Here is a 15274-nt window from a genome sequence, read left to right as displayed (position 1 = left end):
ATAGCAGAGAAAGTCTTCATGTATCTTCACATGCTGTGGCTCTGCGAGATCACCGCTTCATGAGGACAAACACAAGCATTAATTCTCCTCTGGAGGTGCACAACTTTATTCAGGCTTCCAGAAAGGCACTAAAATCAAAATGAGGGAGGCTAGATGAGACTCATGAGGAAATACACACAGAACATTCCAGATATAGAAACACAACAGCGTAACAGCACACAGCTAGCTACAGCACTGAACATATCAATCTAAGAGAGGTTGAGACGCATTTATTGGAGTGTGATTCATCCTTCGTTGTAGATTCTTCAGAGAGAACACAACCTCCAGCTACAGTTCATGCTTTAGTGTCATCTTCTCCTTCTGTTTCAATTAATATAATGAGGTGTGGTGGTCCCTGGGAAGCCACTCTGACAGGACTGGTAAACTCCATCGGGTTAAGACGGCGACATTCCCATGACAGTGAAGGCTCTGTTCACAGTTCGTCTTTGTAGTACCCCAGCTTGGCGTTGGACATCTCCTTCCGTAGCTGCATGACCTCCCAGAACATCTGCTCTGCTTGGTAAAACACAGCGCCATGATGTGTTAGAAGGGAAACTTTCATAAGAACGATTTTTTTTTTGCATTTTTACATTTGCTACTGTTGCAAACAACCGTCACATGAACAAATCTTGTGTTTTATAATGTATTCAAGTATTATTAGTTTGTTAATTTACTTAAGGTCATTTTTTGAATTGTATTTCTATTTTGGGAAACTTTTATCTTCACTACATTCCAAAGTATTATACTGTATTTTTTTTTAAGTCAGCTACATTACATAAAAACATATTGTTCCTCGTTATTTCAAAAAAAAAAAAAAGAACACCCTCTTCGATTCATAAATGAGCTGATTCTTTTCAATGAACCTGATGAATCAGTTCACAGATCGCAATGAATGATTCATTGGCTTATTGTTCTGATCCGACTGCAACTGTTCTCCAGTCAACAACTTGCTGATTCAATGATCCAGTCAGAACAAGTCTTCCTCTCTCCTGCAGCAGATTCAAATGATGCAAAACTAGTAAGCTTGCATTTTCACGTTACATCTGTTTTTGTTGTCACCACACAATTACACAAATTTAGTTTTTTCTTCATTTTTAATTACTATATGGAATATTTTATTTTAACTTGTTTGCACACTTAAATTATCAGTAACTTAAACTGATATCTTAGTAGGTTGAAGGTTAATGGTTTGATACTGTATGTTTTGGTAATAAAATCTTTGCAACTGTGTGGCCAAAGAAGCCAAAAAGTAGCTTTTTAGCAGAAGCAGAAAAAAAAAAGTATTTGAATTTTGAATAACGCATTTAACGGTAAATGCCTTACATAACATATTCAGTTGAATACACAATGATTTCATGCTGTAACAACTTACTTGTAAGTGAAACTAAAACAAAGTTGTATCAAGTTTTGAACGATGTGACTATAAGAGATGAATTATTAGCTTACCATCTTGTTGTTTGACTAGTCCTTGGAGGATGTAACGAATGTAGGTGAAGAAGTTGCAGACAGATGTGATCTGATGTAGGTAGAGAAGAAAAGTGACATTTGTGACATTTTTCATTAGTGAAAAAATTAAGCAATATAATTAAACCTTTATTATGGTATAACAGGCTTTTTTCAAGACAAAATGTGTTTTACTGAGAAAAAACAAGATTTGTTTTTTAAAAAGCATCTGGAAAAAGGGGGGTCGTCTTATAATCAGGGTCGTCTTATATTCGGGCCAATACGGTAATTTGTGTTCTGAAGATGAACGAAGGTCTTAGGTGTGTGGAATGACATGAGGGTGAGTAATTAATGACTGCATTTTCATTTTTGAGTGAACTAACCCTTTATCTTCTAAATGTAGGTTTGGGAGGAGCCTCTCCAAACATGGTGAAATTAGTTTCTCTGACATTTCTTGCAGGCAGTTTTCTCTCTCAGTTACAAAGTCATGGGCAGACACAGTAATGTAGATTTTGTAATGTTGCAGATTTTGCTATCTATTTGTATATAAAATGCATTCATTGGTTAAACTTCCAAAATGAAATTGTTTTTCACAAATTTCATTACATTTATGAACCGCTTGTCCAATATAGGCTTGTGGTGAAATCAAATGTGATTTTTTTTTTTTTTTTGATGAAGATTAATTTCTCCAGAATGAAACACATCCAAAGTCCCTTTAAGGCAAGTCATGTCACTCGGCGGCCATCTTTGAAACGCCTCTCGGGCATGCAAGTGCAACTCCTATCACTTTGAATGGGGAAACGTCAAATTCTCCAAAACTGTTCACTAAGCTTACGATTAAAATTCATATTTGAAATCACCAAAGAAATCTGACAATAACTGTATCATGAATGTTGTTTCTTTTGCAATATTTTTCAGGCTAGATCAGCCAGTGCGCATGTCTCAGAACGCTGACTGTTTCTTTAGCAACCGGGACTTCTAACGGCAGCTGCAGTGATGCGCTGACTTTACTGATTAGCGATTGGCTCTTTCATTCAGAAGGCGGGGCTTCCTGCGATTGAGCGGCCATATTAAGCGTTGCATTTTCCCCCATTCAAAACTATACAAGTGACACGTCTTGGGTATAGTCTTTGACACACCTCCCTCACATTCAAGCCCAAGTCACATTTACGGTCTCATTAAAGGTGGGGTAAGTGATTTCTGGTAGCCAGTGTTGATATTTCAAATCACCAAAACAAATACGGCCCTACCCCAAAAGGGTCTCGCCCCTATTGTGATAGCTCCGCCCCACACATACATACTCGTCCGGTGTAGACACGGTGTTAAGCCAAGTTCACACTACACGACTATAAACGTCGGCAGATCGCTGTGCTGTTCAGACTACATGACTTGATTGTCTGTCTTTAAGTCATTGTGGTGTTCACACTACGTGACTCTATGTAAATGATCCGCAACCAGGGGTTACACACTAAACAAGCTGACAACAACTCTCTCACCCAACGACTCTACAAACCACGTTTTGTCACGAAAACACACGCGAAACAACACGTGAAACAGGAGTTGTTTATTTGACAATGGATGTCGGGAAGAAATTAGCGCTGCAAGCTGTTTGCTTGATTTATTGTGTCCAAACTTTTCTTTAGGCCATGTTGCTGCTGTTGTTTTTCTTCCGGTGACCTCAACCCATGCCTTGCTCTCTCATTGGCTGTAGCTCGTCACGACACCTGACACCACGTGATGTCGAGTCGGCCGACCGGTCCAGATATTTGGCATGCTAGATATTTGTTTGATACGTCAGTGAGCCTCTTTGATGTGTCGTTGTGTAGTTCACACATAAAGATTGCCGAGCGCCGATCACCTGCTGATTTTCCCCGATCACAGCCCGACCTGTTGGCGAGCTCGTTAACAAATCGGGCTTAAAATCCTGTAGTGTGAACTAGGCTATCGAGAAGAAACAAAGCAACCTCAGCGTCCGATAGCAGGCCTTCCCGCTCCTTGAGTTCTCTTCAGCGCTGGAAAGCTGATCCGATATTTACATAGGTCCTACTTTTTGCATTATCATAAGCCTTCTTTTGTCCCGTTTTCCTCTTTTGTTTTTTATCCGCCATCTCTATCTTTCTGTCGTCGCTCGGCTAATGTCCGTCCTGTGCACTGAGCGCTCTCTCCTCCGCATCATGAGTAGACACGCCCCTTACTGCTGATTGGCTACAAAGTTTGTTTTGGTACTCGGCCCGACTCAAGCTTTCTAAAGCGTTTTTGAAAAAATACATACCCCACAGTATTTTATTTCAGAGTTTTTTTTCCCGCTGGTCTTAAATCAGTCTTCAACCATTTTCCCATTATTTCATGAGTTTTTAATCTAGTCACCTTATCAAAGATACCAAATTTGCCAAAAAAAGCCAAAACTTTTACCAAAGTGAATCTAGATGAAATGTTACAGCAGATTTCCAGGTCCCTTCTTTGCAATTGATGATTGATTTGGTAGGATGGTCTGATGTTAGAAGCATCAGCACATTGCCAAATATTTTCTGATATTAACGTTAAACTTTTAATATGTTCACTTTGATATTTAAAACATTAATTCTACAACCACTGAAACACATAAATATGCTTTCTTTTCAATTTGCAACACAACAAAATGACAAATATATGAATATTTTCTGATGACGATCTACCCAAGCATCCATTTTTCACTAAACACCAAATAATAGGTGGCCTTCAAATTATTTCAGAGGAGATGCTGTGAAATCTATAACAAGGCAATAATGCAATACTCACCCGATAACGGCAAAACGGAGATACATAATAATAGTTGCTGGAGTCGCCAAACTTGATTCTGTGCTTGCAGGTTTTAGTTTGACCACACAGGGCACATTTCCTGCACAGCGGAAAAGAGATGGAAAGCTTTTAGAAATGTATTATACTACAAACCTGATGGACATCTGAGGAGCGATTTAGGACTGTAAATTAACACTTGGGTGAATAACGAAAATAGATATGAGGCACTGAGAAATGAACTCCCTGAAACAGACACTAGGGAAATCAAGACAAGGATTGGGAGACAGGGCGGCACGGGTCAGATCAGGGGGACTTAAAGGTCTGATCACGATTCACTTACACGAGAGTCTGTGCCATCCTGCTGCCACAGGAAGCCCATCGGAACAAGAACAAAATCAACAAAAGGACACAAATACAGAAAGAAAGAATGACGACAGAAAGTCATGCTGGCAGGCTGTTCAGTACACGTGATCCACACAACACTTTTAAGCACGATGAAATAAAAATAAACAGCGACATTAGAGAAATAGAGTATTTATAGATCTGTCAAACTATAGATACACAGGCTTTGTGTCAAGTGACTGTAATTTCAGCCATACTCACTTGGGTCCTCCACACTCAACAGCAGATGCTTTGACCACCGGCAGAGGCTGGAATCCCACCGGCTCCACGCTCAGTGTGTTCTGTTCCACCGACTCCAGGATTGCTGATCCGAGCTGTGGATCACACAAACTATACATAAGCCATGCACAAAATACACATTTAAAGAAGTGTCCTAAACTGCCCTCTCTCTTTCAAATAGCATTTGGAAGCCGGATTCAATTTACTTAGTCAGTTTGAATGAGTCATTTTAATGAACTGGTTTAACGATGAATTACTGCTTCATTTTAATCATTACCCACAAGTTAAGCCCTTACCCCACCCAAAGCTTTTGATCAAAGGTCCAAAAATCTCTCTTTAAAAAGTGTTCCGTTACATGCGTGAACAGTTTTTTTCATACCAATTTCGTTATTATTAAACAATGCTTTTTGTACAATTTTTTTGTTCTATTCAACAATATATGGCACAGGCTTACCTGTTAAGTTTTTACAAAAGACTAATGTAAGACTTAATTTTGATATTTTGTTTTTTCTCATACTATAATAATGTCTTAAAAAAATTATTGTGCTGTAAAATCTATTTACATTCAAGACCATAAGCATAAAAGTACTTTTATTTATATCCAAGCCCAAAATACACCAGAAAACTCTTATTTTGAAATGTTTATGCTTTACTACTTCTAGCTGCTCATTCAAAAAGATGAGAGATCAAATATGCACTCTTATGATCAACTTCAGCATATTACAATATAAAGAAACCATAAAGTAAATGTTATAATTCATTAACAGCAGATCATAGGCAATCGCTTGGCATAAATGCACTGTATTCACTGATATCAAAATGCTCTTAAACAATGAGCCAGGACACAACTGTGCCATATTTTTACTTTCAATGTGCAGCACTGATGTTTATGAAATCATAGACTTTTGAAGTTTAATAATCACATTAATTCATATTGCAATTCCCCAAATTTAAGAACTCTTACAATTATAAATTAAATTTAAGACTTGTTAAGAACCCTGAATAAAGTAATTGTTTTACAAACACTATGAAAACAGAGCATTTCTAATGTCAAAAAAATTAAAAGCATTTGGTAAAAGTAGGATATTTTCCATCAATTTCACTGTAAAGTCTATATGCCTTAAAATGGTATGTTTTGCTGGTCAAGATGTACTTCTTGAGTATGTGCATAAATATATACATTTTGATTCTGCCACCTTAAATGATATGCTCAATGTTTTGTGCTAGATCAAAGCTGTTTGAAAATGTGAATTATACAATCTTATAATTTAAAGACAAAATTGCCCCATTGTGCAGCATAAGTGCAGTTATCAACTTTTCCATTAGTTACATGCAGTGTAGTGCATTACGCTTTTGATCAAAGGTCCAAAAATCTCTCTTTAAAAAGTGTTCCGTTACATGCGTGAACAGTTTTTTTCATACCAATTTCGTTATTATTAAACAATGCTTTTTGTACAATTTTTTTGTTCTATTCAACAATATATGGCACAGGCTTACCTGTTAAGTTTTTACAAAAGACTAATGTAAGACTTAATTTTGATATTTTGTTTTTTCTCATACTATAATAATGTCTTAAAAAATTATTGTGCTGTAAAATCTATTTACATTCAAGACCATAAGCATAAAAGTACTTTTATTTATATCCAAGCCCAAAATACACCAGAAAACTCTTATTTTGAAATGTTTATGCTTTACTACTTCTAGCTGCTCATTCAAAAAGATGAGAGAGATCAAATATGCACTCTTATGATCAACTACAGCATATTACAATATAAAGAAACCATAAATTAAATGTTATAATTCATTAACCGCAGATCATAAGCAATCGCTTGGCATAAATGCACTGTATTCACTGATATCAAAATGCTCTTAAACAATGAGCCAGGACACAACTGTGCCATATTTTTACTTTCAATGTGCAGCACTGATGTTTATGAAAGCATAGACTTTTGAAGTTTAATAATCACATTAATTCATATTGCAATTCCCCAAATTTAAGAACTCTTACAATTATAAATTAAATGTAAGACTTGTTAAGAACCCTGAATAAAGTAATTGTTTTACAAACACTATGAAAACAGAGCATTTCTAATGTCAAAAAAATTAAAAGCATTTGGTAAAAGTAGGATATTTTCCCTCAGTTTCACTGTAAAGTATATATGCCTTAACTTAACTACTTCACATTATGAGCAGCGTGTAGCTTTGTAACCTAGTTTCATACAGTTGACATTCATATTTTTAGCAATTCATGAGTAGATTCAACCAGCAGAGAGCAGCTGGAGATCTCATTTATTAGCCCAGAGCTGTCACACTCGTATCGTGCTCACTGGAGCTAATAATTTACAGAAACTAATGTTTATAAAATAAAGTAGAAAAAAGGTGCTACTTAGTTCTACCGAGGGATGACAGCAGAAGCATACCTCACTCTTAGAAAACGTCAGACATGGGTGGATGTCTTCTCTGTAAATGCGCTCGAGGAAGGAGCAGCTTCTCTCCAGGGTCGGCTCCTCTTTCCACACTTTGAACTCGTTGAAGAGCAGTGAATCAATCTAACAAACAAACAAACACATATTGTCAAAAACGCACACGTACTATTTAATATCCACAATTATAACACAAATTTCAAAGTCCACAATGTTGGATGAAAGGAAGATGGTCAGGAAACTTTCATAAAAGATCATAAAACTGTGTGGCTTCAGTCACAGTTCACTTTTCAAAACAATGCCCAGTATGTAATCTTTTTAAATCTTCTTTTGTGATTCACAGAAGAAAGTCAAACAGAGGTGCGTTTCCCCCAAGCATTGTTAGCCAACAATGATAGCAAGTTCTGTCATTAGCAACAGAGATGAATGATTTGGTGTTTCCTGAAACCAACAATAGCAAAGTTATGTGGTTGAACTGCAGCTGTGGTTAGAATTTTCTTGTTAGTATGACCTGGACTTAAATAGATAATGCTCTTGAGCAAAATAAGCAAGCTTGCATGCAGGCATATATTCAACTTTATCTGCATACATACAGTATGCACAGGTCAAGCCATATATTCTATATAGAAAATCTGCTTGATTGTTTATATCATAGCAAAATGTACCTATATTATCACCCAGCTGTTTATGTAAAGGTAGATATACTGTATAAGTATGTCTCTAATCTAATCAGCTCCAATCTGCTAAACGCGACATCCATGTAAGGCATAGATGTTAGGATATTACAAACATCGTGATTTTCTGTAAAGCTGCTTTGGAACGATGTGTATTATGAAAAGAGCTATACAAATACATTTGACTTGACCTTAACTGTCTTGACTACTTTTCCTGATTCAACCCTAATAAGCTAGAAAACCTTTTCCATTTTTTCACAGGTATGATTGAGACGATTAGAACAAGAATTTCTCCTACAGACCATTACTGTCTACGTACATCTCAGTTCTGGCTGTGTATACTTACATTTTTAACCAGTCTCTCTTTCTCATCTTGTGGACATTTTAGGATATATTGTTTTCCTTTGTTTTCTTTTTTTTAGGTTTTGTTTGTACCAGTCTTTGTCAGTTGTAAAGAGAAATTTAGTGAATGGTATAGTTCTATTATGTTTTAAGTACAGCATGGTGCAAACACTTCTCAAAAAGCCTAGTCATTTTTGAACCTTTATTTTTAAATAATTATTGGCCAATTTCTAAATTATATTTTATATCTAAAATTCTGGAGAAGGCTGTCTATTTTAATCAGATTTCAGATCTGTCCACCTCAAAATATCTAATGACCTTTTGCTCTCTGTCAATTTTTGCAACTGTGTAGTTGTTCTCCATTATCTTACCAGGCTTTGACACTATAGATTATTGAATTCTTTTAGAGCATTTAATTCATTAGGCAGGGATTTGAGGCAATGCCCTTATACTGTTTTCTTCCAATTTAAAGGACAGAAGTTTTTCTGTGGAACTGTGAAATGACTCAAATTCTTCTTCTGCTTATAGAGTGTTTGTGGGGTGCCTCAAGGCTCCATTCTAGGTCCCATCTTGTTTTTCCTATATACATTACCACTAGGTCCTATTTGTCAAAAACACAATGTCACTTATCATTGTTATGATGACGACACAGTTTTATTTTCCTTTTAAGGTCAATGATAGTTCCTTTTCGATACTACACTCGTACTGCATCTTGCTAGAGCCCTGCTGCAGCCCTGCTCTCCCGTTTCTCCCCTCTCAGCAAGCCTCGGAGAGGGAAACAGCGGAGTCAGGGAATAAGCAACCGGGTTGACCGATCTCACGCTCGACCGAACGCACGCTCGTTGTTCCCCAGCCAGCGAATATCATTCCTGGGAACAATTTTCGACTCAGCCCAAATGAGAGCTGTAGTCATGCCGGAACAGGCTCTGGCCATACGGAGGCTGGCAACCTCCTTCGAGATTGGTACCACCCGCCCTCTCAAAGCATTTTAAAGGATGCTGGGCCTCATGGCAGTGGCATTGCCAGCGCTACGGTTGGGTCTGCTTCGTATGCGCCACCTTCAGCGCTGGTTGCAGATCAGGGTGAGTCAGGTCTGTGTAACAGCCCTGGCCCCCTGGAAGAACTCCCGCTGGATGGAACATGGGGATGGTTTGCAGAAGGACAGTTGTCATGACAGATGCCTCCAACTCAGGTTGGGGGGTGCTGTGCAAGGGCATACCGACTTTCGGCCACTGGTCGAAGGCGGAAAAAGGCTTCCACATCAACTGCCTGGAAATGCTAGCAGTATGTCGAGCCTGTCGGTTCTTCCTGCCAGTTCTAAAAGGACACCATGTGCTACTCCGATCGGACAACAGGCCCGTGGTGGGTGTCCTACATAAATCGATGGGGAGGCCCCTCCTCGAAGCATCTCTTCACTCTGGTAGAGCACCTCCTGGAATGGGCTCAACTCAACTTGCGCTCGCTGAGAGCAGCACCTATACCAGGCAAATTGAACCAAGGAGCGGACATGCTATCAAGGAGCAATGTCTCCTCAGGGGAGTGGACGCTTCCTCTGCAGACGGTTCAGAGGATCTGGGAGATCATCGGCGAGGCCGAGGTGGACCTCTTCGCCTCAGAAGACAACTCTCACTGCCCAATTTATTTCTCAAAGACCAGGGACGCGTTGGCCCACGATTGGCCCAACCTCCTTCTTTATGTTTTTCCCCCGATCGCTCTGATCCCACAGGTAATCAGGTGAGTAAGGGAACAAACACACAAGGTTCTCCTTCATAAGCCTTCGAGCCTCCCAGAGTGAGTCTAAACACAATTTCGGAGGCTAGAGCCCCATCTACGAGATGCCTCTACACCTTAACTTCTCTATGGACATTGGTTGCTTATGGAAGTTTGATACTTTTAGTCGTTCCACTACATTAGCACAGCATGATTGTACTGTGTTCCCATATGCGTCTAGCAAGACGCAGTACGAGTGTAGTATTGAAAGGGAACGTACTCGGTTACTAACGTAACCTAGGTTCCCTGAAGAATATAACTACAAGCCCTTATTTCCAAATTACATAATCAAGCAAGAAATGTTGTGATCTTTGATTCAGAAACATTTTATAAGCTACTGAACTGACTAAAAGCTGTATTTTTTTTTTTACTATGGGCAAATGCAAAAATTTAAATGTTTTTGTCTTTTAATGATATTAACATATACATGCTTTTACATTAAATATGGTAAACAGAAATGCAATCATGCTGATGCACTTTTTCATATCAGAAACTGTCCTTCATAAGTCTTTTTAAATCACAAATGAGATCCCATCTTCTTGCACTTGCTTTTGAATGTTCTTAGGTGTATTTTTATGTTTTATTCTTTGTTTTATTATTTTGCTGATATACTGTTATTGTAATAATATATAGGGACTTTAAAATGTAGATGTTATTTATTTTATAACTGTTGCTCATATGTTGTTACAATTTATAGTACTTTGGTCACTTTTGGTTTTTAAATGTGCTGTTTGGACAGTGTATTCAGTTCAGTGTGTAGTCAAAAAGAGCACTGGATATGTAGGGAGATTCAGCTACATATGAACTCTTTAGATAAAATACATTTGCTTGTGATTAATAAGACATCAATGGCTGACATGGAACAAACCCAGGGATATATGTGAAATTTCCGAAGGAGTGATGCTACACAAATGGACGTTCACCACTAGATACAAACCTCTTTACACTCACGTACAATGGGCTGCGTCACTGCGACCTCCTGCTGGCTGCCCAACATGGCGCTGCTCGTGCTCTTGTTTCGAGCGTGGCCTTTCTTAAAAGGGGCTTTGGGTCCGGGGGGCATTTCTTTACAGGGGGATGTGGGAGAGGTTGACAGGACCAGAGTCTTCAAAGCAGCCACTTCGGCCTGAAGAACATCAATCTGAATACAAGAGGAAAGACCGGTGAGATTTCAGGGGTTTAAAATCAGGTATTTACAAAACATAACATGGACAAAATATTTTAAAAACCCTGAAAAATTAATAAAGATATTAGAGGCCATTCACATGTTTTCTGCATTAAAAATCTGAGACGCAAAACGATGAAGAAAAGACGTGATCCTCCGATGTGTGTGTGTTTTGTTTTATTAGTTTATTTTCTTTAGTTCCTATCTTCTTATTTCATACCTTCCTCACAGGACACATGAGAGTCACTGAGCTTTTTCTAGTGTATCTTTTCTAGTGATTCATCATGTCATTTTTGTTAAATAAAAAAAAGCTAAGGATATGACCAGCATTCTTTCAATTTAAACAATGCATTTTATGCATAAACCATGTCATTCCTCCCCCAAAAAACCTGAAGTCACCTCAGCTTTGTTTGCTCACCAAAGCATAATTTTACTCTCATTTGGCAAATGGGGAAAGTTCATTTTAAACCCTGTACAATCAGTGGGCAGATGTGTGTAGGTTTCACACATGGTTCATCCAGTCATATTTATAATATTGTTTATTTCAAACTCGTGTGCTTCCTAATCTTAGTCTAAGTTTTGTTTTCTTCAATGGATTTTAGGTCAATCTCTTCCAGCGTTTTCAGTCTTAAAAAATATTCTGTGAGTCTTTCAGTGTGAGAAAAAGCTGCAAATGATTCAGAGCGTGAGTGAACCGTTTGAATGAATCAAACTTAATCATGAACAATTTCAGACCTTTTTGCAAACCCATTTCTAAAGTTGTGATTTTAAACAGCTGATAGAAAAAACTCAAGACTTAATCACTAAAATATTATAAGAAAAATAAAAAGAGTTTTCAGATCAGTATACAGTAATCTACATTGACATAAAAGGATTTATGAGTAATATTTTACTGGCGATCGTGCTTCAGTAAATCTATTTTCAGAGTCTATCAACGCCCCTGAATCAAGCACAAATTGGGTTAAGACATACTTTTTGGGGTGTTAAATAACTGTGCAAATACCAGTAAATACTACTGCAAACCTTAGTAAAGAATTTTACATGAATCATTTAAATAATCGTTTATTTGTAATCATGTAGAAAGTGCTGTCTCGTGTCAGCATTACTCACCTTTCCCAGTGCCTCCTTCAGTTGTTTTTCAGCAGTGGCTTGCTTCAGGTTTGCTTCGTGCACCATCTTATGAGCCTCCTGTTGACAACGTCACAGATCAGATCCACATTAAACACAGACTCATCTGAGAATAACCCACACCAAGAGACACCTCTACCACACCAGACCAGACCAGAGGCACCTGGCAGAGCAGCGCAATGGTAGGATGAGGACACTCAAGGACTTTAAATAAACGCAAAAGATGAGGGAAAACAGAAAGACATGAAAAAGGAAAAAATATATATATGAGGACAGTATGAAATGCATAACAGAGAAGGGGAAGTGAAACTTCAGAGCAGGTTACCTAAACACTCAGCACATCTGGATTCATATTATGTGAAGATCAACATAATGTACGCCATCCGTTGACCCTGTCCACATGATTAGAGAAGCTTCAGTTGAAGTATTTGGAAGTGGACACTCGTTTAATTCAGTAGTATTCTTTAATAACTTTTGAAATGAGCCTGGGTATTGACACAGGTTTCACAATTTAATTTGTTTCTGATTCACAAGTTCTCAGACTTGATTCTGATCTCGATTCATTTGGAAATATTCCAGGTATGCCTACATGCCAATTTTGATAAGCACATCAAGCTAAATTAACATAAAACCCCATTTCCAAAAAAGGGCTGTAAAATGCAATAGTAATCTGTGAAGAATCTGGGACTCTTTAAACATTATTTGACCATCCTTACTGTATTCGGTAAATATAAACACATTGCGATTTTGATAGATGCAACACACTCAAAAAAGTTGGGACAGAAGTAAAATAAAAGTGAAAAGTTGGTAATAGTTGATGGTGTCATTCTTGGGTAAACCTACCAATGTCAGTCTTTGCAAGCAAAGATGGGTTGTGGATTAGCACTTTGTGCCAAACTTAAAGAACCCCATTTCCAAAAAAGGGCTGTAAAATGCAATAGTAATCTGTGAAGAATCTGGGACTCTTTAAACATTATTTGACCATCCTTACTGTATTCTGTAAATATAAACACATTGCGATTTTGATAGATGCAACACACTCAAAAAAGTTGGGACAGAAGTAAAATAAAAGTGAAAAGTTGGTAATAGTTGATGGTGTCATTCTTGGGTAAACCTACCAATGATAATTGTGAATCTGTTCAAAAATAAAATTTCTCAATGCAAGATTGCAAATAAGTTAGCCCCCCATTGTTTCTATGCAGAGATGCTTGTCAGGTTCTCTGGTGTGAAAGACAGTTGAAATGTGTTCTGTGGTCAGGAAAGTCCACATTTCTGCTTGTTTTTGGGAAAAACAGTCATTGAGCTCTCCACGCCAAAGACACAGGGACCATTTAGACTTTTATCAGCAACAGGTGCAAAACCCAATATCTGTCATTGTATGAGAGTAGATCAGTGCCTAAGGCAAGAGTGACTTGCATATGTGTGAAGGTACTATTGAGGCTGAGGCATATATTGGGATTGTACTGAGACATATGCTGCCATCAAAACAAAATATTTTCCCAGGCAGTCCCTGGTCAATATTCAGGCATGTACATTCACATGTACAACAACAGAGTGGATGTGCTTGACTGGTCTTGTGTCATGATGAAGAGAATAAGGCAACAAGGACCACAGGCTGATTTATACTTTTGCGTCAAAGCTACGCCGTAGGCTATGCGTTGCTTTTCATTTATACTTCTGCGTCGTTGTCCGTGTCGACGTACAATTACACATGTAAACCACTAGTCTGCAGTGTCCACGGGCATGTTGCTGGTGTAACCCAGTGTCAGGCAAAAGCCGAAGAAGAAGCAGCTTATCGGAGAAGCATCAGCCGTGACAGCGTGACAGGAAAAGACGGCATTCTTTCAATTCCCACAAGGAATGGTAACATACGGCAGATCAAAATTGTTTGTCGCGGACAACTGAGTGATGTATATGCTATGTTGTATAATAAATAATAAGACACTTGTTATATGCTTTGTTTTATTTTAAATAAGAAGGTGTAACATTAAAATATATTTAAGTGGAAAAAAAACACAATACATACGGAGGGAGGGGTTCTAGCAGACCAATCACAGCGCTTGCGATCCGCGTAGAATTGACGCGCTGTGACATTTTTGGAGAGATGCACATTAGGCTACGGCGTAGTTTCGACACAGAAGTATAAATCAGCCTTAAGTCTTGTATCAAGCTAGAAAATTACACTTACAAAACTGGAGCAATTAGTATTCTCAATTAATAACAAATAAAAAATTTATATTAAAATGAAAGGTGATGTAACACAGTTGTAAATATTCCTCTTTCCCAACTTTTTTTTGGAGTTTGTTGCAGCCATTAAAAATCAACATTTGTTTACATTTAAAAAATACAATTAAGTTGGTGAGTGAAAACATTGGAGATCTTTTCTATTCTTTTATTTCTTTGAAGCAGATTGTAGATTTTATTGCATTTAATAACATGTCCCAACTTTCCTGGAAATGGGATTGTATAATAGAGTGCGGCAGGGATGACATATTTTTGTAGGTGAAAAATCCGGAAACATGTTAGCATTTTAGCACTTCCAGTTCCATCATCCTGAAGTCAATGTTTTTTTTTTGTTTTGTTTTTTTCCTGGTCAAATGCCTGAAATAAGGTCAGTGGTTAATTTAACACAAGCCCAATCTATTTTCATATTTGTGACCCTGGAATACAAAACCAGTCATAAGTAGCACAGGTATATTTGTAGTAAGACATTGTATGGGTCAAAATTAATTTTTCTTTTATGCAAAAAATCATTAGGATATTAAGTAAAGTTCTGACTGTAAATATATCAAAACTTAATTTTTGATTAGTAATATGCATTGCTAAGAACATAATTTGGACAACTTTAAAGTGCGATTTTCTCAATATTTGAAATTTTTTTCTTTTTTTTT

At 37.7% G+C, this 15274-nt stretch overlaps 1 protein-coding gene across 1 annotated transcript in view; it reads right to left on the bottom strand.

The window, feature by feature from the left end:
* The window catches only part of LOC107554773 (rab-3A-interacting protein-like), a 36509-nt gene continuing 21235 nt past the window's right edge, over nt 1-15274 (bottom strand). The window contains exons 5-12 of the mRNA XM_016237382.1: nt 12366-12443; nt 11028-11231; nt 7302-7430; nt 4864-4976; nt 4601-4618; nt 4261-4360; nt 1486-1555; nt 1-552 (exon numbers count right to left, since the gene is read on the bottom strand). Of these exons, the coding sequence (XP_016092868.1) occupies nt 473-552; nt 1486-1555; nt 4261-4360; nt 4601-4618; nt 4864-4976; nt 7302-7430; nt 11028-11231; nt 12366-12443 (792 nt within the window). The 3' untranslated portion in view covers nt 1-472. The remainder of the gene's footprint in view (nt 553-1485; nt 1556-4260; nt 4361-4600; nt 4619-4863; nt 4977-7301; nt 7431-11027; nt 11232-12365; nt 12444-15274) is intronic.

Source organism: Sinocyclocheilus grahami, unplaced genomic scaffold (genome assembly GCF_001515645.1).
Source record: "Sinocyclocheilus grahami isolate Dianchi unplaced genomic scaffold, SAMN03320097.WGS_v1.1 scaffold512.1, whole genome shotgun sequence".
Classification (NCBI taxonomy): Eukaryota; Metazoa; Chordata; class Actinopteri; order Cypriniformes; family Cyprinidae; genus Sinocyclocheilus; species Sinocyclocheilus grahami.
Note: the sequence above shows the minus strand (reverse complement) of the source record. Positions and strands in the feature narration are given on the sequence as shown.